This window comes from Aquarana catesbeiana, linkage group LG04 (genome assembly GCF_042186555.1).
Source record: "Aquarana catesbeiana isolate 2022-GZ linkage group LG04, ASM4218655v1, whole genome shotgun sequence".
Lineage (NCBI taxonomy): Eukaryota > Metazoa > Chordata > Amphibia > Anura > Ranidae > Aquarana > Aquarana catesbeiana.
The window spans coordinates 647,643,887-647,669,124 of NC_133327.1; the positions used below are offsets into that span (position 1 = coordinate 647,643,887).

The following is a 25,238-nucleotide window of genomic DNA, read 5'->3' on the forward strand; positions in this document are numbered from 1 at the left end:
TCTTAAGCCACTCCTTTGTTGCCTCGGTGGTATGTTTTGAGTCATTGTCATGCTGAAAGACCCATCCACGACCCATCTTCAGTGTTCTGGTTGAGGGAAGAAGGTTCTCATCCAAGATTTTACAATAATCTTGGATGAGAACATGACAATGACCCAAATCATAACATCAAAGCAACAAAGGAGTGGCTCAAGAAGAGACACATTAAGGCCATGGAGTATAGATATTTTAATGGAGGGAGCTTTGACAGCAACAGCGAAGAAACCTTAAGGATTTAGAGAAGATCTGTAAAGAAAAGTGGACCAAAATCCCTCCTGAGATGTATGTAACCCTGGTCACTAACTACAAGAAACGTCTTACCTCTGTGCTTGCCAATAAGGGTTGCTCCACCACGTGCTAAGTCATGTTTTGCTTGGGGATCAAATACTTGTTTTTTGTTTTACTCATTGAACTGCAACTTAATTTATAGCATTTGTTTTATGTGTTTTCTCTGCATTTTTGGTTGATATTCTGTCTCTATCATTTAAAATACTTGTATGATAAAAATTATAGACCCTTCATTTCTTTGTAAGTGGGCAAACATACAAAATCTGCAGGGGATCAAATAATTATTTTACCCACTGTATATCATAATTGGCAGTTGTGTGATTTTTTAAATTATCAATTTGTTTTGGTACCTCTGGAAAGATAGCTTTCTTTCATCTGTGCATGTTTCATTACCTCTTGTTATCCCCATAATCTAATATATAGTATATATTATGGAGATATCATGGAGATAACTTTGCATATTGTAAAGTTTATATTGGTGTCCTTATTCAACCTTACCATTTATGTAACAAGCTATGCAAAATGCTCTAAATATTTTTTTTTCTAGTTATCCTCAAAGAATACTGTTTTTGAAAGAAAAAAATTAAACCCAACTTACTAAATAAAGGAATCACTTGTTAAGTGCTGTAACCCATAATGACCAATCTGGTTTCAGTTTATTAATTGCTGAGTTCTGATTGGCTACTACAAGTTACTACATTTTGCATATTTTACATTATATTTAAAAGCATGTCAAAACATGATTATTCTCAGAATCACAATAAAAGATCTGTGAAATGTGGGTCCAACGTAGCAAATAAACTTGGGGTATATCAGTTCTGTTTTACTTTTCGGATATGTCATTAGTGCTGTTTTTGTGCCATGCCTGAAATTACACAGACACTACTAATGGTCTTTAGGATTGCATTGTTAACAGTTGTTCAGGGAGTTGTTCATTTAGATTGGACTAAATGGTGCTGGGATCCTAGGTGGAATTTTCTCAGTACCTATGATCCAGAGATATACATTATAATATTACATTATTGGAGGATAACAAGACAACATTTTCTAAAAAGAAAACAATGTCTGCAGGGGTGGATCATTCACCAAGTATCTTCTTATATAGCTAAGTAGGAGCGGGAGCTTTGTAATAACATTTGGTGTTGTTAAGGTTGACATTGACAGTAACCTTGCAGCTGTTGGATCTTGTGGTCAGCTATCACCAGGGACCTTATCTGCATGTTCTCTCCATTGTTTTTGGTCCCTGATGTTGTGTTTCTTCCACAATCTGTATACATACAGGTAGGCTAATCAGCCTTCTCTAAACTGGCTGTAGGTGTGCTTGTGTCTGAATAACTTTAGTAAATGCATGTACAATATTAGCTAGTTCGGTGGCAGGGATTTATGTGGTCTATGCTCCTTGCGCTCTGCATGACAGAGTATCTTGATGATATATATATTAAAGAAAGCCTGTACTGAGAGATCAAAGATTTATGGGAGCTGCTCTTGCTAACCTTCTTTTGAAAATGCTAGTTGCTTGGCTACCACTACCTATTATGCTTTTGTGGTCAATGACCTGGAACAAGAGTACTACAAGTTAAGTCAGAAGGAAATGTGAATGCTTGTTTCAGGTTACTGACTCAAAGAATTGATTGCAAACTAACATGTTCAAGTGGGCTAACAATATCCACCACTTATATATTCCCCTTTGTATAGGTTTATTAAAAAGGTTAGTTCACTTTTTCAGAAATACTGTATACGTTGAACTAACACCATACATACTTTCCACTCCCCGGTTCCTGCTGTATTTACCTCCTTGGGTGATGAGCTGTCAGTGCCCATACAGCTGGAGTAGCAGTCTGGGGATCTGAAATCCGTACTCTTCTTCCCCTTCTTGTAGGGCTTCTGGGACAGATCAGAGAGATTCTGATTTGTCAAAGTCATCATGTGTCAAGGCTGACCAATCAGAATTGCTCTGATCTGTTCTGCAAGCCCTTTAGAGATTAGGGGAAGAAGAGTGTGCATTTCAGAAACCCTGGTCCGCTACACCAGATGTGTGGACACAGACAGCTCATCACCGATGGAGGTAAGTACAGCGTGGACCTGGGTGAGGGGTGTTGAGTGTTATGCTGGCAATACATGTTCAATTTTCTTGTACAATTTTCCTTTAGATTTACCTTTAATAATGTAGTGCAAGGGCCTGCCTAATTGGAAACAATTGAAAGTTGTTTAGTTTTGACCTCATATTATATGTTTTTTTGGTAAATCCAAAAGAAAATTGTACCAGACAATTGAACATGTAAGGTCAGCCTTAGTTCACCTTTTCATTTTTCCTGAAAGGGTAAAGTATCCCTTTAAATAAAACAAACAATTAAAACCCAACTCCTGGAAGATAAAAATTCTAATGTTACAGTAGCTTAATGCCCCCCGCGCCACAATACAAGGGTTAAATGCTGCTTTTTGTCTAGGGGAATTGGTATAAGCAGTAATACTTTAATACTTATCTAATTCCTTGCACCTGCACGCCTCCCACCCACTGTACAAATGGTCCAACAAAGCCTCTTCCATTGCTCTTCGATTGCAGACTCTCTTACATCATAATATACAATACAGGACCAGTGGGAGAATGCAGAAGAGCACTGGCTGTCAGGAAAGTGAGGAATAAGATAAATGTTGCTTCTTATTCCAATCTCCCTGCCCAAAGTGAGCATTTCAAGGGTAATTTTTAAAGCTGGCTGAAGCTTTAAAACCAATGAAACCAATGTTGGTTTAGACCAGGGATGAGACAGATGGCACTGTGCTTCCTTACTTGTGCTGCCTGTTAGATACTGAAATTGAAGTAGAATTGATTACCATTGAGTAATAAAATAAATATATAACAAAGCTTTTGATCCTATTGATTTAAGTATTCATTCAATAAAGTCCTGCCATACCTGGCAGATTTAAATTTCAGTTCGTGATAACACTGTACAAAACTGTGGTATATGAACGTTATAGGCAAGGCCAGGAGAACAATCCCGCTGACAACACAAATTCCACCAAGTATCCTGCCAGGGACAGATATCGGGTACATGTCCCCATAGCCCACTGTGGTCATGGAAATGATCACCCACCAGCAGGCCGCTGGTATGCTGGCATAATCCTCGTTTTTTGTTTCAAGGTCCAGGCCGTGCTCCAAGAGCTGAGCAAGTGCGCCAAATATTGCCATTGCAACGCAAATAAACACCAACAGCATGACCATCTCCCGATAGCAGCGTTTCAGAGTGAGGCCTAGTGTCTGGAGGCCTAGGAAGTGTCTGGCGAGTTTTATAACCCAAAATATTCTCATCATCCTCAGGACCCTCAGGGTCACCCCAGCCCTCTGCAGTTGCGGGTTTTCGTCAGTGAAAACAGCCATGAAGACGGAGACATAATAAGGAGAAATGGCCAGCAAGTCAATGATGTTCAAGGGCTTTCTGACAAAGTCACATTTATTCTTCGAGACAATGAACCTGACGATGCACTCCGCCGTGAACCAGCCAATGCAGATAGCTTCAATTATCCTGTGAAAAGAAAACACACTGAATTATTTATTTCCATAGGAACATTAAAAGGTCATCATTCTCTGCAATAAAATAGTTTTATTTATATTTTTCTAGATTAGGCAACCTATAAAAGCCTGCAACACAGCGTACTGAAAAGTAGCATATCAATTAAATGACAGAATAGCTAAACGGAAAGTATATTGGTTTTGTATATATGTTTCATTTTAAGGTGGAAACTAAAAAAAATAAAATGTATAATTTTTAAACTGGTATGAAATATTTAAATATGAACAGTTTACATTTTTATTTTCAGCCAGCAGGTGGAATGGTAGGCTTTTTTATGTGTTTTCCAGGCTATCCTTATTTGCTTTGCTGAAAAAAAGTTCTGTTTACAGAGCTTCATAGCTAAAGCTGAAATTTACACAGATAACTAAATATGTCTGAGAAGTCCCTCCTTCTATCTCCTTCCTTTCCTCCCCTTTACCTGTGAAAATGCTCCACTCCAATTTTAAGCAGGGTCTAAAAGTGAATTGCTTCTGCTATACTCTTTCTCTTGATAAACACCATAGTCCTTAGTGTGCATAGTGCTTTTTGTGTTTTAAATGTGTATTTATATTGTATATACATATATAAAATATCAGTTTAAAATAATATAAACCTAAAAATAAAATCGACCCAAAACAATAATGCTTTCTCTTTAAAGTGATTGTAAATTCAGAAGTTTTTTTACCTTAACTACTTAAGGACCGGAAAGGATTTGCCCCCTTAAGGACCAGGCCATTTTTTGCGATATGGCACTGAGATGCTTTAACTGACAATTGCGCGGTCGTGCGACGTTGTACCTAAACAAAATTTATGTCCTTTTTTTCCCCACAAATAAAGCTTTCTTTTGGTGGTATTTGGTCACCTCTGCGGTATTTATTTTTTGTGCTATAAACAAAAAAAGAGCGGCAATTAAAAAAAAAAAACTATATTTTTAACTTTTTGCTATAATAAATATCCAAAAAACAAATTAAAAAAAAAAACTTCTTCATCAGTTTAGGCTAATTTGTATTCTTCTACATATTTTTGGTAAAAAAAATAAACATATATTGAGTGGTTTGTGCAAAAGTTAAAGCTCCTACAAAATAGGGGATATAGTTATGGCATTTTTATTCTTGTTTTTTTTTTTTTTTTACTAGTAATGGCGGTAATCTGCGTTTTTTAGCGGGACTGCAACATTGCGGCGGACAGATCGGACACTTTTGATACTTTTTTGGGACCAGTGACATTTATATAGCAATCAGAGCTAAAAATAGATTACACTGATTACTGTATAAATGTTACTGGCAGGGAAGGGGTTAACACTAGGGGGCCAATAAGGGGATAAGTGTTCCCTAGGGAGGTGTTTATAACTGTGGGAGGGAGTCGACTGACAGAGAGTAGAGAGAGACCGCTGTTCCTGATCACTAGGAATAGCAGATCTCTCTCTACTCCCCTGTCAGAACAGGGATCTGTCTGATTACATTGACAGATCCCCGTTCTGGCTCTCTGAGGAGCGCTCGCGGGTCGTCAGAAGACATCACGGCCGCTGGCCACGCGCATTGGCACCGGCGTCGCGCTGCAGGCGAGCGTAAAACGGCCGACGTACACCTAAGGCAATTCGCGCAGTCGTGCCAACCTGCCGCCGTATAATTACGGTGGCTGGTCAGCAAGCGTTTATTGGATTCTATGCATTAAGATGTAGCAGAGTCCCGGGCCCCCAGAGGCCTAACGGTGACCTCAAGAGTTAGGGAGACCTGACAAAGTGGGTTACCAGGCATGGTGGGTGTAATGCAAGATGAAATGATGGGCGCCAGTCACTTTTTGAATGCGAACAAGAGATTTATTGTCTCTTAACAAGTGGGAGAGCGGGTTAGGGCAAGGACACCCTTAGGTAGATGCAATGTTAGTTGGCAGACTCTGAGACACTATACTAAGACAGCTATACAGGGAAACGCCTCCAGCCGGATGCCACGTCTGTATAGGTAGGACCGCTGTCTCCTATGACACTGAACTTGTAACAGTCACTAAAGGTAGTTGCACATAACTCTCGGTAACACAGAACAGTCCATTTCTTATCTCACAGTATCCCACTGTAGGTCTTCAATCATTGTGCTCCTAGTCTCTCACTAGACTTCCAGATCCCAGTTGTCACTGGATCTCCCGAGCTCTTCCACAGCTATCCTGCTGTATACTCCTCAAGTGTCACCCCCACTAACCTGCTGGGTCCCTGGCTTGGCACTCGCTGAAGCTTTCCCACCATCCTGGCTGATGAGAAGACTGCTCTGGTACTTGCTCAAGCTTACGCACTGTAGTCTCCGGTAATAAGGTGGATGGTCCCTTAGTTGCGACTGCTTCCCCTTTACCGCCGACCACAACTGGTTCCCCATCCGGCTGAACCTTCACAATATGGTTAGACTCCAATCCTGTAGTTCCAAACCACGCTGCTTCTCCTGCTCCTGGATAGGCCTCAAGGAGCCTGCAGCCAGGTGTACCCAGGATAGGCCTCAAGCTTCCAGGCTAGCAGTCCGGGATGACATAACACACGTCCACCCGCACAACCGTCCAGGTGGCACAGAACCCCGATCACCTGACTCCACCCAAATAAATCGGCTCTCTCAGCAGGCAAAGGGACTAAAGAAACCCCTGCCTATTGGCTGAGACACCCCATCCATTCATTAACTGTCCTTGCTATGCACTTGTTTATCTAATGTCACCAGCCACAATGCCACCTAGTGACAGAAGAGAAAAGTGCAGCAATTCCAGAATTAAGAGGAAGTCAGTGGATATCCTAACAATTAGCCAGGACAATTACTACCTGACAAACTAAATTTATTAGCAACCCTGCCTAAACACCAGGGTGCTACAAAGATTAAAAGCCTTCTGTGTGCAACAGCCTCCCTAATACTTACCTGAGCCCCATCTAGATCTAGCAATGTTGTAGGAGTGTCTCGGCTGCCTGGGACTCCCCTCCTCATCGGCTGAGACAGTAGCGCAGCACCATTGGCTCCTGCTGCTGTCAATCATAGTCAGTCAGCCAATGGGGAGAAAAAGGGGGAGGGGACAGGCCGCAGCTCCGTGTCTGAATGGACACAGGGATCTGTGGTTTGGCTTGGGTGCCCCTAAAGCAAGCTGCTTGCTGTTGGGGGACTCAACAGGAGCAAGGTGCCAGGACACCGGTGAGGGATCTGAGAAGAAGAGGATCTGGTCTGCTCTATGCAAAACCACTGCACAGAGCAGGTAAGTATAACATGTTTGTTATGTTTAACAAAAAAAAAAAAAAAACGAGACTTTAGTATCACTTTATATGGTAAAGAAAAAATAATAATATAATATATAATATATATTATATTTATATTATAATATATAAATATATAATAATATATTATATACATTATATTTATTAAATATCAGTTTAAAAGCAGGCAAACTTAAAGGAGTTGTAAAGTCTTGAGGTTTATCTCCTTGTATATTGTATCAAAAGGAGAAGATGTGGATTTTCTATTTAAATAGTATGCAGCCCCTTGGATTGAATAATGAATTCAATCTATCTCCTTTCTTGGAGCAATAAATCGGCTGAAAATCTAGATTGTTTATGGAATAAAGCAAAATAATCCCTAGTTGGAAATCCACATCCTCCCCTATGCTGAGATATATTGAGATTAATACCATATGTGGATAATGAAATGTTGACAACCCACTAATAGTATGTCCAACTTTCCAAATCTCTTATTGATACCACATATGAGCCGACTAGACTGTAGCTGCATGTCTTTGGGTAATGTATTGCTGACAATGTAACAATAGCAATCTTATTTTATTTCAGAAAATAGCTTCTTCAGCTCTACACAATGGTAACAATGTTTTGATACAATTTCTAAATAACAGGAGTTAACAATTTGCCTTCTTTTCTTATTTGATGTTTATTTTTGGGCCATACATGAACCAATTAGATTGAGGTTGTAGTATCTGGAGGAACCTTTTATTAATAAGTTACTGACGTTCCATCTGAATCTTAAAACACAGCTGTACACATGTGTGTGATTGCACTAGTGGTGAATGTGAATTTAGGTTAGTCTGCAGTGCCCAGGTGCTGGCAATAATTAATGCAAATTGAACATCAATCGGCAGGATATTTAAGCACTTAGCCGTGGGTACTGCATATGCTCTGAAGAAGCTTGGCAACAAGTGAAACGCGTAAGCGTCTAACCTGTGCACTGGTGGGACATGGATCTCCACACATAAATGAGGAATCAACTTTTGCACATACAGAAGCGATCTGAGAATTTTCCAAGATGGCGGGTTGAGCCCTGCGGTGAACACTGGGACTAAGCGCTTCCCCTGGTAAATCTACAGACTTAGCGCGGAACATTTCTTGAACCCTCTGACACACCGTACTTCCCCACGGAAAGACCCGGAAACAACAGCTCCTGTCAGTACGGGCGAGCACACCGCATGTCTGCTCCCCCACACCGAGACAACGCGGCTATCGCAGTCCTCTATGGGACTTGGAACTCTTTGGTTGAAGACGTCAAACGGTGAGCTTTGTAGTGCTCCAACATATACGGAGGCACACCATATATTGCTATTTGCCGTTTGTTTCCCTACCAAATACATTTTCTTGCTTTCCAACTGCTGCTATATAGCCGGTAAAACGGGGACACTTCATCTATTTATCTAATTATTAATTTACCAACCTGCCATATATTGAAGTCTGTTTTTCCTCATTATCAATATCCGGACGGATATCTTTCTAATCACCAGCACCTGCACTTTATTCAGTAAGGACCGAAGTGGCAATAACAAATCTATTCATAAACTTTATTTGGGAAGTAAATGAAATATACATCAGACCCGGGTCTTCTCAATAAGTTGAAGTGTGTATGGATGCATGAGTGATTTATGTATGTGGAAAACATCGGTAGCCACCAGTGCTGTGTAGGACTTTGTCCTATTTTTAATTAATGGTTTTTGGATAGAAATACTGTTTTTACTGGGATAATCAATAAAGATATTTAGGTTTAATACCCGCATGCTCTTGAGTGGACTGTCTTTTGGAGGTTCTTTCCTTCTCCTCTTCTTTTTACAAGTATAACATGTTTGCATTTAAAAAAAATAACAAACATATCATACTTACCTGCTCTGTGCAGTGGTTTTTGCACAGAGCAGCCCTGATCCTCCTCTTCCCCGGTCCCCCATCGGCTGCCCCTTCCCCTTAATAACCAGAGTTTATTCTCTTCATCCACCAAACAAATGTAAACCTTCCCTGCAAATTTAAATAATATTGGTGGCTATGGTGAAATAATTCAATTTCTTAGTGAGAACACACTGATACATGAGGCTCTTTGTGCATGTAGTCTCAGAAGACTTCACAGGTAATTAGGAAAAGATGAAACCAAGTGGTAAGCTCTGACACATGTCAGCGTCAGAACACAATTATTGCCATAGAATCCAGACTGTCATGACTATTCACTAAAACAATACAGAAAGCAAAGTGCCATACCTATGACAATCAGTCAAAGACTTTCTTTTCTGGTTTGCCTCCAGTAACATTCATCTGAATGGTATGGGTTTTTACAATGTGCACTTGCTCTGTTTATTGAATGACCCTGTATAAGTGAACTAGACAGGTTTAGTATCAGTTCTAGTATGTAGCTATGCCATTTGAAATTGGATATAGTTTTTATATTGCACGTAATACCTATGTAGTTTACAATGAACCTGTGCTATGACTTCAAAGGAGCTTACATAGGACTGTGGACTTCTCTGCGCAGAGACCACTGGGTGCTTGTCATTACTCACAGAATCCCTGTTTGGTCTTCAAGGATTCCTCTCAGGTTCTCTGCTGGGATTTCCAAGATTTCTGAGACCACCACTACTTCACAGTATATTGATGTGTCCCCAGTGATGTTGGTTGTGTCCTATGACCAAAAGGGTATTTCAGTACCAGTCTTTGAAGTGGATGATGCAGTGTCTTGTTGTCAGCTTACCTTTGAACTAAAAGTGCTATAAAACCTACCTGCTAGTTACCTGTCTGATGCTCACCTGAATTGACCTTATTAAACTCTAGCTGGCCTCGACCCAAGCTTGGACCTGACTATTCTCCCACATGCCACAACCCCTGCCAGAATCCTGGACCCCTCTATTGTCTACAGTCTCCACATCATAGCCTTTCTGTTCCAGACATCCCCTTGGAGGGGCAACCTTGATGGCTACGACCTAGTGCCAGTTTTCAGCAAAGAAAACCAGAACCACTAGGGTACCAGCCCATCTCCACCATCAGGGGCTCTACTGAAGACCAACTGCCATTTATACTCCAGTTCATGTCTTCACCATAACAGTGCCTAAGAGGCCAAATGCCAACCAACACCACTTTGACCTGGCGTGAATTGGAGTGACTCTCACATGCTCCCCTATACCTGCGTGTATGTGGAAACAAAACAGATGGTAACTATGTGCTGTTGGTGGGGCTGCCATTAAAATTATCCTTTTGCTATAGCCCTTGTTGGCAAAGCATAGGTTACCTTTAGGCAGCTCAGGATATATTTCTTTTATAAGACCTATTAGTATAGACGCAAGCAAGAAAGAACATAAATAAATAAATAAATAAATAAATAAATAAATAAATAAATAAATAAAAGGGTACTATACACAGTTGTCAAATATATTTTCATCCTGCAGTCATTATGAGGAGAACAGCTAAACAATGCCTTTCTGTACAACCATTAACGCTGTTAATATAGTGTAAAAAGGGTTGAGATACATGAATTGTTCCTGCTATACACCTCACTCAACCATCCTATTTTACCTGTACCAGCAGCAGCACCACCCATAGCTGAAATGTGGCAGTTCAGAGCTTTATAAAGGGTCTAATTTTAGTCTGCTGTTCATTATGGGCTATAAATATTGTTTATTATTAAACATGTGGACATTTTTTAAAATCTTTCTCTGATTCACACATGTGCAAATTAGGGCAATCTGGGTTAGATCTCAGTCTTCCACAATCCAGTAGATTACAGTAACTCAACTATGCTAGGATATAAGTTCACTTGTATAAACTCCCAAGCTCATTTTGAAGTTTCATCTGGATGATCTAGCACATAATAATTGAGTTCACTTTATTGAGGGAGCTATGACCAATATGGTCGGGATCCACCCTCATGCCTGGACCGGCAACCGACACAGTGCACCAGCTCTCTGAGGACCAATCGGTCAGAGGTCTTTGATCACTCGGATCTCAGCCTTAGAACTGGCAGGGGGACAGATGCAGCATCGGATTGATTCTGCATCCACCTTGGTAAGTATGATTCCAAAATAAAAAAAAATTCCCATACTTCTCTTTTAAGGGATTGTTCAATCTTTTTACATTTTTTAGATGTGCAAGTGAAAGAGATCACCCAAATGTAGCTCATGTTTTCCATACATACATTGGGGCAGCGATCTTTGCTCATTGCATAAGTAGACGTTTACTTCCATTAGTCTTATCTTACACACTGTATGGACTAATATTTACGACACCTGACCATCATATTGAACATCCAATTAAAAACTATGGGCACTAATATGTCATCTCCATATGTTTGCAGATACCACTGTTCTGGACAGGTTTTCTCCAAGACTTTGGAGTGTGTCTGTGTTAATTGGTGCCAATTTAGTCAAATGAACATTTATAAGGTCAGGTACTGATGCTAAACAAGAAAACCTGGTTTATATTCACCATTCCACGTCATCCCAAAGGTGTTCAGAGGGCTGAAGTGTGGCCTTTATACTGTACAAGCTACTTCCACATGAAACCGTCCAACCATGTTTTTATAAATCATGTTGGAACAGAAGAGGACCTTCCCCAAACTATTGCTACGAGGTTGGAAGAGCACAATTATCTAAAATATCTACCTATGCTGCACCTGATCTCAATAATTTGGAGAGTTATCTACAAACTGTTTAACACAAAACACTCTCCTGAGCTCAGGAGCTAAGTCCATATGTACAGTAAGTGGTGTAGCCAACCCATTGGTAACAATATGGAAAGTCAAAGGTATTGCTGCCCTCCTCAGAACAATGGGTATCCTTAGAACTGAAACATATAGAAGAACAGGGAGGGTGCACCGACCTTGTGCATTAACAAAGATAAATTTTATTTAAATAAAAACAAGAGTCATGCTCACAAAGAAACGTTAAAAAGAAGGCTTAACCACTTACCGACCGGCACTTTGAAGAGGGATATCTCGGTAACGGCAGCAGCTGCTGCCACAATCAAGGTATTCATCTTTACAGGAGCCGGTGGTGTTTCTGATAATGGTGGATAATGGAGATCACCGTTATCAGCGGCGGGAGAGGTGCCACCCCCCTCCCGTCGCTCTCCCGCGCCCTCCGCCGCTTACCGGAGACTTCGGTAGCGGTGGAGGAGATCGGGACCTGTCAGTTCCTTGGTATGGAGACGAGTGAGGCTAAGATGGCGCCCACCCGTCTCCATACCATAGGACGGCGGAAGCAACGTCATAACGTCAGCTCCGCCCATATGTCTTAAAGGCATTTTATTTTTTGTCATTTTTTTAAACGACTTTTTTATTTTTATTTGTTTTAATTTTCTTTGCATCTTAGTGTAAATATGAGCTCTGAGGACTTTTTGACCCCAGATCTCATATTTAAGAGACATGTTATACTTTTTTCTATTACAAGGGATGTTTACATTCCTTGTAATAGGAATAAAAGTGATCCAATTTTTTTTTTTTTAAAACAGTGAAAAAATAATTAAAATAAAGTAAAATAAATAAGAAAAAAATCATTCATGTAGCATTTACTTCCTGGAATCTATCTGCCCTTAGCTGATGCATGCAGGCAGGAGGGTGTGCTTAGCTGGAAAAGCCCCTGCCCTCCTCCTTCACTTGAAAAAAAAATACCCATGAAGACTCATGTGTGACATCATGTATAACATCATGTTGGCCTAGGCCAGAAACCAGGAAGCAACTGAAGAAATGTAGAAAAAAAGTTTAAAACAAGATAATATATTATGCCTTCCTATTTACTAATGCTAGCAGAATAAGGATTAAAAACGCCCTGTCCCGACGAGCTCGCGCGTAGAAGCGAACGCATAGAGTGAGTAGCATATGAAAATGGTGGTCAAACCACACATGTGAGGTATCGCCGCGACCGGTAGAGCAAGAGCAATAATTCTAGCTCTAAACCTCCTCTGTAACCGAAAACATGCAACCTGCAAAAGTTTGATGCTATTCCACGAGCGGGCGCAATTTTGAAGCGTGACATGTTGGGTATCAATTTACTTGGCGTAACATTATATTTCACAGTATAAAAAAAAAAATTGGGCTAACTTTACTGTTGTATTATTTTTTTATTCAAAAAAGTGAATTTTTTCCAAAAAAAGTGCGCTTAGAAGACCGCTGCGCAAATATGGTGTGAAAAAAAGTATTGCAATGACCACCATTTTATTCTCTAGGGTGTTAGAAAAAAAAACACAATATATAATGTTTGGGGGTTCTAAGTTATTTTCTAGCAAAAAAACCTGTTTTACACATGTAAACACTTAAAATCCAAAACGAGGCTAGTCCTTAAGTGGTTAACATTGCTCCAAGAATTTGGAACTGTGTCTTCTAGACACCTGAAACCTGGACTGGGTATTAGGAGGAACCAGATGGTATCGCAAACGGCTTATGCGTTATGAGGGAGTACCCTCTTCATCAGAGCCTCAGCGATAGCAGACTAACTTTTTCTAGGCACCCTCTAAATAAAGCCATTCACATGTCTGGGTGACACCCACCAGATCCTGCCCGCCCACCCAGCCAATCCATTAAAATATACCACATGCTAGATCATATTGTCAAACGCACAGATGCGTCTTCAATCCAGTAAAGAGGAAGCTACATCTCTCATGCCTGCTCGACCATCATATCATTACATTCTATATTCAATATTTTATTAAATATTGAATATGCCACTCACCTGCATAGGAGTGGCAGACTCTGCTATCGCTGAGGCTCTGATGAAGAGGGTAATCCCTCGTAACGCATAATACCCGGTCCAGGTTGCAGGTGTCTAGAAGACACAGTTCCGAATTCTTGGAGCAATGTTAAGCCTTCTTTTTAACGTTTGTTTGTGAGTATGACTCTTGTTTTTATATAAATAACATTTATCTTTGGTAATGTGCAAGGTCGGTGCACCCTCCCTGTTCTTCTATATGTTTCTACAAACTGTTTGCCATACAGAGTTGGTCTAATGGCCAGGTGTTCACAAATCGCAATATAGTGTAATGTCCTCAACATCAAGCCTACTAGAATGCAGTTGCGGCTGGTGCTCAATAGTTGGGGGGGAACAAGCCTGCCCCCGTCACCCGCACAACTACCTCCCCCTGTGCGGGTGATGGACGGGAAAGCGGCAATCGGACAGAGGGCTGTGATTGGAGGTGGTGAGTGCTCGTTGAAGCTGCCCCTGGTCCCCTCACTCGCACTAGCACCCCCCATCCCACCACTGCCCCGACGGGTCTGAATGGGAAGGCGGCTATTTATGTCCTTACCTTCGGAGGTGGTGCTGGATCCGGAGTAGGGATCCTGGAAGTTGCCCCTCCACCCCTCCACCTGCTGCAGCTTGCTGTTGCTTCTCCTCCTGGCCGAACAAGAAGTGGGTCCTGAGACCCGATTGGCCGGGAGTCCTACTGAAGTGGCTGCCACTGCTAGAATGTAACTTACCAGTACTAGCAATGACTTATATCAATGAGAACTTTAACAGACATTGTTACCAATTTTTACCTGACAAAAAAATAAATAAATGAATAAACAAAAACATTCTGCTTTTGTTTTATCCAGAAAGTAATACATGGATGTTAGTTTACTAAAGGCAAATAGGCTGCTCACTTTATTACAGTAGTGGCACTTTGCAAGGGAATTTACGCCAGAGCTTAGTAAATTGGGTGAAGCTCTGCTGACTTCCATCATCCAATCATGTGCAAACTATATTTTTTATTTTCCTTGCACCTGCTTGGGTATTCTTTGCAAGTGAAACTTCACCGCATTCACTAAGTTCTGGGGCAAATTCCCTTGCAAAATTGAACTGCCTATTTTCCTTTGGTAAATCAGCTTCATAATGTATTAGATACTACATGTCTTATTTTAGTTACTAGTTGGATAGTTGCTAACAAAGTCAGTGACTTGCTAACTTTTCTTTATGTCCTGGAGACTCTGGTAACGAGATGTCCAATAAAACCACAACATTAAGAGTGGTCCATCTCTACTGTAGCACATGGGTAGAACTGGGAATTAGGGTGAAGGAATTGTACTGCTGGAACCACCAAGAATAAAGGAAAACTGTTGGGTGATAGGTGAAATTCACTAGAAAGTGATCATTTCATTTTGGGTTGACATAACCTTTAAAGTACACCTGTCATGAAAAAGATATGTATAATTTATTTTCTGACCACTCTTGAAAATGCTAGCTACCTACCTATCACACTGATGCTTTGTGACATCAATTTCATAAGCTATGGTTGGAAAGGTCAGAGATATACCGTATGTATTGAGTTCCTCCAGGGAGTCCTTGAAAATGAGCAAGATCTTAATGTGCTTCGTGAAGCCTTTTAAATGTGTCAAGTTTTTCGATGTAAGGCCATAGTTCCATGACTTCTCACACTTTTAATTTACATCTTATCTTTTAAGGCTATGTTAGTTTACATTCATTTGAGGGTATGTTATTAATATTTACACATCAGCTTTCAGCTTTATAAATTGTTAGGTAACAGCCGGTTCAATGTACACTGTCTAGTCTATCCACTGAGATACCAGTGGTGGAACTAATACATAGCTTCTATGGGATTCAGAGAGAAGGGCATCCATAATTAGATTTTTCAGTCTTCAAACTTTCCCACTAGAATCCTTATCTCATGATTCCTGTAAGCTTGAATGAATATAAGTAAATCCGAAAGATTCAACATCATTTTTAATATCTACTTTAAAGTAGATATATTTAATTCTTAATATATATATATATATATATATATATATACACAGTATGTATATATATATTATTTGTTGTGTACTAAAAATAAATGTACAGTATGTATATTTATGTATATGTAAAAAGTTTTCAGTTTAAGTGATACCCTTTTTTAACAACTTAAAATGTTAATAACTTAAAGTGATATTAAAGGCAAGGTTTGTTTTTTTTAAATAACAAACATGTTATACTCACCTGCTCTGTGCAGTGGTTTTGCACAGAGCAGCCCTGACCCTCCTTTTCTCAGGTCCCCTGCTGGGGTCCTGGCCCCTCCCTCTTGCTGCATGCCCCTAGAGCAAACAGCTTGCTGTGGGGGCACCCAAACAGGCTCGCTCCTGAGCCACTGCTTTGCGTGTCCATTCAGACACAGAGCCATGGCTCGGCCCCATCCCCTCTCTCTTCTCATTGGCTCACTGGCTGTGATCGCAGAGGAAGAGTCCCTGGAGAGCCGAGGCTCACGTCCACATCACTTGATCGCAATGGGGCCCAGGTAAGTATTGTGGGGTGGGGGCTGCTGCACACAGAATGTTTTTTTACCTTCCTGCATAGAATGCAGGAAGGTAGAAACCTTGAGCCTTTAGAACCACTTTAAGCTATTAAAGATACAAGCTTTTGGGAGAACTTTTGGGATGCCTTCTCCAGGCTTTATACTGTATATTGAGAATAGGCTGTGAAATGTATAACGCCTGAAGAAGCTATCTAAGCTATAAAGAAAGATTGCATTTTATAATTTAAAGTAGCCAATAAAGGGTATCATTAACCTCTGGGGACATATCCCCAAACCCTGGGCCTTCATCACTTAATTGCACCCAACCAGAGACGGCTCTCTAATTAGGCAAATTAGGCGGTCGCCTAAGGCCTCGCACTCACAGGGGCCTCACGGCCGCCTAATTTGCCAAATTAAAGAGCTGCCTCTACTGGCAACCGGGATCCCCCCGCCCCCGCCATCAGCACAGTGGTGAGTCCGCTCACCGCTACATGGAGAGGTAGCGGGTTGCTTCCCAGATGATCGGAGCTCACGTACAGCTCCAGATCTCAGTCAAAGTCAGCGCTGACACTTGCCCCTTCCTCTCCCTCCCCTCACAAGCAGGAGAGGAGAGAGAGCTGCTTCCACTGCTGTTCCTCCTCATGTCTGCCCCGCTGACCCATCGGGACCAGTGGGGGGCCCCCATGAGAAACTGTGCTGAGGATGAAGCCAGTGCCGGACCAAGTCCCGAACTTCCGGCACTGCGCTCCACTCAATGAGGATTCCTCTCAGCTGTGCCAGTCTGTGGTCATCAATCTCCGGTTCCTCCGCCCAGCGCCTCTCTCCCCGCCCGCCTCGATGACTCCTTTTTCATCTGGATTGCCGCTGTATACACACACTGAGGAAAAATATGTAGAACGCTCCACCTCTCAGCTCCGCCCCCCCACTTGGGCTCTCACACCTTGCTTGCAGCAGTACCCGATTCCCGCCGATAAGGTAACATAAATGGAGATCCTAAAGAGGGCAGGGGGCGCTGCTATAAGGGGGGTCTCTGATCTCTGGAGTTCTCTAAGGAAGGCAGGCACTGATATTAGGGGACTGTGAGCTAATGGGGGTCTCTGGGGGGTACTCTAATGTAAGAGGCATCCTTCTTTCCTTCTGCTTCCCCTGTACTGTGCCCACTTATCCTCCCCCTGTGCTGTGCCCTCCTGCTCCCTCCTTTATTTTACTCTCTTGCCCTGTGCCCACTTACCCTCCCCCGTACTGTACCCCCTTGCCCCAGTACTGTGCCCTCTTACCCTCCCCCCATATTGTACCTTCCTGCCCCAGTACTGTGCCCACTTACTCTCCCCCCTGCGCTTTGTCCTCCTGCTCCTCCTGTACTGTACCCTCCTGCCCCCTGTTCTGTGCCCACTTACCCTCCCCCCTGTGCCCTCTTGCTCCCCCCTGTACCGTACCCTCCTGCTCCCTCCCTATGCTGTGCCCACTTACCTTTCCCCTGTGCTGTGCCCTCCTGCTCCCTCCTTTACTGTACCCTACTGTCCCCTGTACTGTGCCCACTTACCCCCCCATGCTGTGCCCTCCTGCTCCCTCCTTTACTTACCCTCCTACCCCCTGTACTGTGCCCACTTACCCTCCCCCTGTGCTGTGCCCTCCTGCTCACTCCTTTACTGTACCCTCCTGCCACCTGTACTGTGCCCACTTAACCCCTGTGCTTTGCCCACCTGCTCTCCCCTGTACTGTACCCTCCTGCCCCCTGCACTGTGCCCTCCTGCTCCCTCCTTTACTGTACCCTCCTGTCCTCTTGTACTGTGCCCACTTACCCCCCCATGCTGTGCCCTCCCGCTCCCTCCTTTACTGTACCCTCCTGCCCCCTGTACTGTGCCCACTTACCCTCCCCCTGTGCTTTGCCCTCCTGCTCCCCCTGTACTATACCCTCCTGCCCCCTGTTCTGTGCCCACTTACCCTCCCCCCTGTACTGTACCCTCCTGCCCTCTGTTATGTGCCCACTTACCCTCCCCCTGTGCTGTGCCCTCCTGCTCCCCCCCTGTACTGTACCCTTCTGCCCCATGTACTGTGCCCACTTACCCTCCCCCCTGTGCTGAGTCCTCCTGCTCCCCCTGTACTGTACCCTCCTACCCCCTGTACTGTGCCCACTTACCCTCCCCCTGTGCTGTGCCCTCCTCTCTCCTTTAATGTACACTCCTGCTCCATGTTATGTGCCCACTTACCCTCCCCCTGTGCTGTGCCCTCCTGCTCCCTCCTTTAATGTACACTCCTGCCCCATGTACTTTGCCCACGTACCCTCCACCTGTACTGTATCCTCCTTATACAGCTAATTTTTATCGCTTTAATTATTTTTCCTATTATGGTTGTGAGGGGGCCTCATGCCTAAGTTTTGCCTAAGGCCTCACAAAGCCTAGAGCCGCCTCTGCACCCAACACACCCATCAACCTGCACCCTCTGGCAGCAGCAGCAGTCCACACAAGTTAGTTCCCATTCCTCTTCTTCTCAAAACCAGACTTCCTGCGCCCTCTGGAATGCCCGCTCTGTCTGTAACAAACTCACGTCTCCCCACTGTCTTTTTTTTAATCTCTATCTAACAACTGATTTAATCTGCTCGCGGTTACTGAAACTTGGCTTCATGAATCTGACACTGCGTCTTCGGTTGCCCTCTCCCATGGCGACATTCTCTAGGCTCACTCACCAAGGCCTGGTGGACGTAAGCGCGGGGGGGGGGATCCTTCTATCCCCACATAGCAGCTTTCAGGTACTTCACCCACCTCCCTCTCTGTCACTCTCCACATTTGAGGCCCACTGCATTCGTCTTTTCTCTCCAGTTCCTCTAAGGATAGCTGTGATCTGCCACCCCCCTGGACCAATATCAGCCTTTCTTGATGACTTCTCTGCCTGGCTACCCTACTTTCTCTCTTCTGGAATTCCAGTCATCCTTGGTGACTTCAACATGCCTGTTAATACTAACACAATCCTGCTACTTCAGTCTAACCTCCTCCTTTGACCTGAAGCAATGGATATATGCTTCTACTCACTCTGATGGCAATACCCTTTGACCTGGTTTTCTCCCACCTATGCACTCCGTGCAACCTCTCCAACTATTCTTTCCCTCCCTCTGACCACCACCTTATTAGTTTCACTATCTCCCTCTCCTCCACCTCCTCTCTCTCCAACCACCTAACAGTTACCCGTAGAAACCTTCGCCATTTCAACCCTTCTCTTCTCTACTCTTTCACTGACCGCCTCTATGACAAAACCTCACCCGTGTCCTGCCCCAACCTAGCCACTTCTACCATGCTTCAGTGTCATCCTCTCTGGACACACTAGCCCCCCTCACTACACACAGAATCAGGCCCTGACCCTCACAATCTTGGCAAACAGATGACACTAGATGCCTGAAAAAACATAGCTGCGCTTTTGAGCACCTGTGGCGTAAGACTAACTCTCAGAAAGATTTGAAACAATGTAAATCTACCCTCCAAACTTACAATTCCTACCTCCTCACTGCCAAGAAGACCTATTTTATCCCTCTTATTAACAACTTATCATCCCGTCCCGTCAACTCTTCTCTACCTTAACTTTCTACTTCATCCTCCACTGCCTCAACCCACTAACCCAGTCACTGCCCTGGAGATCGCCACACACTTCAAACATAAGATTGATGAAATTTGTGAGAAAATCTCCGCTGTACAGATTCCCTCTTCACTTAACACTCCATGTCCACAGGTACAATCATTACTTCCCTCATTCAACCCCACCACTATAGACAAGGTTGCTAAACTTCTTTCTAATGTCCAGCTGCCCTCTGGACCCTGTTCCTTCACAAATGCTAAGCTCACCCTCTGGCTCTATTCTACACTCTCTAACCCACATCTTCAATCTCTCCCTCTTACCTACAATTCTACCTCCTGCTCTCCTTTTCCTTTTTCTGTAGGGGTCCCCCAAGGTTCTGTTCTTGGACCTGATAGCAACTGATAGCATCCCTTGGCTTCCAATAACATCTCTATGCCGACGACACCCAAATTTATCACTCTACCCCTCAGCTCACTCCTTCAGTCCCCTCACGTATCACTAATTTACTAACATACATATCAGCCTGGATGTCACACCTCTATCCAAAACCAAGATCATAACTTTCCCTCCCATGTGCCCCTTCTCGGTTAAGGTTGATGGCACAACTATCAGCCCATCCCCGCATGCCAAAGTTCTATGTGTAATCCTGGACTCTGAACTATCCTTTTTGCCCCACATCCAATCACTGTCCAAATCTTGCAGCCTCAACCTCCGCAACATCTCCAAGATACTCCCCTTTCTTACCAATGACACCACTAAGCTCCTAATTCACTCCCTGGTCATTTCCCACCTCGACTACTGCAACTCCCTCCTCATTGGCTTATCTTTACATAGGCTATCCCCCTTCAGTCTGTTATGAATGCTGCTGCCAGGCTCATCCACCATCAACCACTCCATGTCTGCTACTCCTCTCTGTCAATCCCTCCATTGGCTCCCGCTCACCCAACTAATTACATTCAAAATACTAACAACAACTTACAAAGCCATCCACAACTCTGCTCCTAGTTACATCACTAACCTAGCCTTAAAATATCAACCTAATTGTTCTCTTCGTCCCTCCCAAGACCTCCTGCTCTCTAGTTCCCTTGTCACTTCCTCCCATTCTCGCCTTCAGGACTTTTCCCGAGCCTCTCCCATCCCATGGAACTCCCTACCCCAATCCGTCCGATTATCTCCTACTCTGTTTGCTTTTAGACAATTCCTAAAGAACCCATCCTGGAACCAATCCCTAAAGAACCCAAGCCTATCCTGCATTCACCTAACAATTGTACTTTAATTTCCTCCATCACCTCCTCCCCCACAGCTATTAACTTTTGTATCACTTGACCCTCCTAAATTTTAAGCTCTAACGTGCAAGGCTCTCTGATTCCTCCTGTATTGAATTATATTGTAACTTTACTGTCTGCCCTCATCATGAAAAGCGCTGCACAAACTGTTGGTGCTATATAAATCCTATATAATAATAATAATAAAAAAACTCTGAACTTTTTGCATTCATTGATAACTAACATAACACAACGCTCTACTTTTGCTATGTATGTATTTAACCACTTCCCTACCCGCGTATGTACATATGACGTCCACAGATGGGATCTTCCATCCTTGGTGGACGTCATATGACGGCCTCGGGTTCCCGCCCGCCTAGGGGGCGCGCGCGTGCCTAGGGGGCGCCTGCCGCGTTGCTTGGGTCCCGGTGTGTGTGCTTGGCGGGCACCCGCGATTGCCCGTTAACCGGGCTGGACCGTGGATCTCTGTGTGTAAACACAGAGATCCACGTCCTGTCAGCTCAGAGGAGAGCGATCTGTGTTCCCAGAACGGAGGAACACTGATCGGTCTCCTCCCCTTGAGCGTCCCCTCCCCCTACAGTTAGAAGCATTCCCTAGGAAACACATTTAACCCCTCCCCGCCCCCTAGTGGTTAACCCCTTCACTGCCTGTCACATTTACACAGTAATCAATGCAATTTTATAGCATTGATCGCTGTATAAATGTGAATGGTCCCAAAAATGTGTCAAAAGTGTCCGATGTGTCAGCCATAATGTCGCAGTCACGGAAAAAAATTGCGATCGCCACTATTACTAGTAAAAAAAAATAAATAAATATTTTTTTTTTAAAAATGCCATAAATCTATCCCGTATTTTATAGACGCTATAACTTTTGCGCAAACCAATCAATATACGCTTATTGCGATTTTTTTTTACCAAAAATATGTAGAAGAATACTTATCGGCCGAAACTGAGGAAAAAATGTGTTTTTTTTTTTTTTAAAATTGGGATATTTATTATAGCAAAAAGTAAAAAATATTGTGTTTTTTTTTCAAAATTGTCGCTCTTCTTTTGTTTCAAATACCACCAAAAGAAAGCTCTATTTGTGTGGGAAAAAAGGACGTCAATTTTGTTTGGGTACAACGACCGCGCAATTGTCGTTTAAAGTGCGACATCGCTGAAAACTAAAAATTGGTCTGGGAAGGAAGGGGGTGAAAATGCCCTGTATTGAACCGGTTAAAATGTAACTCAGATAAATGAAAAATATTAGATAATTAACTTAGAAGAAATAGGGATTGATGAGAAAATGAGGGGAAGGAACAAACCATACCTATCAATATAATTATAGAATATATTTATTCATTGGAGCCAACGACTGCGCTACAGAATAGTACATTCAGAATTCTGTTTCTTATATAACAATTTTTTATATTACATCTTGCAGCTAACAGGTGGAAAGCTCCAAGCTAGAGTGACATCTTTCTCAAGTTTATTTTATAATTTTGCTGTTAAATATAACAAACAAAAAACATTAGATTAGACCAACTGCTGAATGACTCAGAGAAAGGAGACATCTCTCTTCCTATTTTCAAGCAAAGATAGAACCATCTGGTTTCATCAGATACAGTATATACAGCATCTCACAAAATTGGGTACACCCCTCACATTTTTGTAAATATATTATTCTATCTTTTCATGTGACAACACTGAAGAAATGACACTTTGCTACAATGTAAAGTAGTGAGTGTACAGCTTGTATAACAGTGTAAATTTGCTGTCCCCTCAAAATAACTCAACACACAGCCATTAATGTCTAAACCGCTGGCAACAAAAATGAGTACACCCCTAAGTGAAATAGTCCAGATTGGGCCCAATAAGCCATTTTTCCTCCCTGGAGTCATGTGACTCGTTAATGTTACAAGGTCTCAAGTGTGAATGGGGAGCAGGTGTGTTAAATTTGGTGTTATCGCTCTCACTCTCTCATACTGGTCACTGGAAGTTCAACATGGCACCAACACTCTGAGGATCTGAAAAAAAGAATTGTTGCTCTACATAAAGATGGCCTAGGCTATGAGAAGATTGCCAAGACCCTAAAACTGAGCTTCAGCACGGCGGCCAAGACCATACAGCGGTTTAAAAGAACAGGTTCCACTCAGAATAGGCCTCGCCATGGTTGACCAAAGAAGTTGCGCGCACGTACTCAGCATCATATAAAGAGGTTGTCTTCGGGAAATAGACGTATGAGTGCAGCCAGCATTGTTGCAGAGGTTGAAGGGGTGGGGGGTCAGCCTGTCAGTGCTCAGACCATAAGCCTTTTCTAAAGATGATGCACAAGAAACCCCCAAACAGTTTGCTTTACAAAGACAAGCAGACTAAAGACATGGATTACTGGAACCATGTCCTGTGGTCTCATGAGACCAAGATAAACTTATTTGGTTCAGATGGTATCAAGCGTGTGTGGCGGCAACCAGGTGAGGAGTACAAAGACAAGTGTGTCTTGCCTACAGTCAAGCATGGTGGTGGGAGAGTCATGGTCTGGGGCTGCATGAGTGCTGCCAGCACTGGGGAGCTACAGTTCATTGAGGGAACCATGAATGCCAACATGTACTGAGAGATACTGAAGCAGAGCATGATTGGACTGGGCCGCAGGGCAGTATTCCAACATGATAACAACCCCAAAAACACCTCCAAGATGACCACTGCCTTGCTAAAGAAGCTGAGGGTAAAGGTGATGTACTGGCAAAGCATGTCTCCAGACCTAAACCCTATTGAGCATCTGTGGGGCATCCTCAAATGGAAGGTGGAGGAGCACAAGGTCTCTAACATCCACCAGCTCTGGAATGTTCTCATGGAAGAGTGGAAGAGGACTCCAGTGGCAACCTGTGAAGCTCTGGTGAACTCCATGCCCAAGAGGGTTAAGGCAGTGCTGGAAAATAAAGAAAGTCCCGGAGCAAGGGAACCTTAGTGCAGGGGCACATAACTGGGGGACGCTGGGGATAGATGCACCAGGAAATCAGGTGCAGGAAATGCAAGTGTTAGGTGGACACAGGGTGGTGCTAGTCGCACGTCCTGTGTCTAGTAGTGGGGGCGGAGTCAGCCATTCAGGCACGTGCAGAAGAAGAGGTAACACATAAGCAGTTGTTTTCCCTCCCACCCTCCCTTTAGGCAGCTATTTGGTATGCGTGTTTGTGTTTTTTGTTTTTTGTGGTTTGTTGTTTCGGGTACTGGTGGCAGGGGTCTCTGGTTCCTGAAGGTCGGAATGGTGGTTTTTATATATATATACACACTTAAAATCAGAGGAAAATTGCGGGTTCGTGTTATACACCAATCCCCCCTGCTGTTTGTGAGCAGAGCGAGCCGGCCGCCAATATACAGGCTCGGCTAGCTCCACTCACAGTCACGCCCAGTACCGCCCTATGATAGACATAACACAGGGACTGGGCGTGACTGTGAGCGGAGCTAGCCAAGTACACTCGGCTATGTATGTCGGCTCTTCTCGGCTCCGCTCACAGTCACGCCTAGTCGCGCCATTGGACCTGTGTTATGTCCAGCACAGGGCGGGACTGGGCGGACTATGAGCGGAGCCGAGAAGAGCCGAGACCAGCTCTGTGTATCTCGGCAGCGGCGCCATATTTAAACCGCAAATGATCTGACAAGGCTGCAAATGATCTGCCAAGGCTGCAAATGACACTGACAAGGATGCAAATGACACTGATAAGGATGCAAATGATCTGACAAGGCTGCAAATGACACTGACAATGATGCAAATGACACTGATAAGGCTGCAAATGACACTGATAAGGCTGCAAATGATCTGACAAGGATGCAAATGACACTGATAAGGCTGCAAATGATCTGACAAGGATGCAAATGACACTGACAAGGATGCAAGTGACACTGATAAGGCTGCAAATGATCTGACAAGGCTGCAGATGACACTGACAAGGATGCAAATGACACTGACAAAGCTGCAGATGGACACTGATAAGGCTGCATTGATGGGCATTTAAATGTAAGTTTTTTTCCTTAAAATTCCCTCCTAAACTTGGGGTGTGTGTTATACGCCGGCGC

At 43.3% G+C, this 25,238-nt stretch overlaps 1 protein-coding gene across 1 annotated transcript in view; it reads right to left on the bottom strand.

The window, feature by feature from the left end:
• Nucleotides 1-516: 516 nt before the first annotated feature.
• KCNG3 (potassium voltage-gated channel modifier subfamily G member 3) overlaps nt 517-25,238 on the bottom strand; it is a 53,639-nt gene continuing 28,917 nt past the window's right edge. Inside the window, exon 2 of the mRNA XM_073628452.1 lies at nt 517-3,846. Coding sequence (XP_073484553.1) covers nt 3,198-3,846 — 649 coding nt within the window. The 3' untranslated portion in view covers nt 517-3,197. The remainder of the gene's footprint in view (nt 3,847-25,238) is intronic.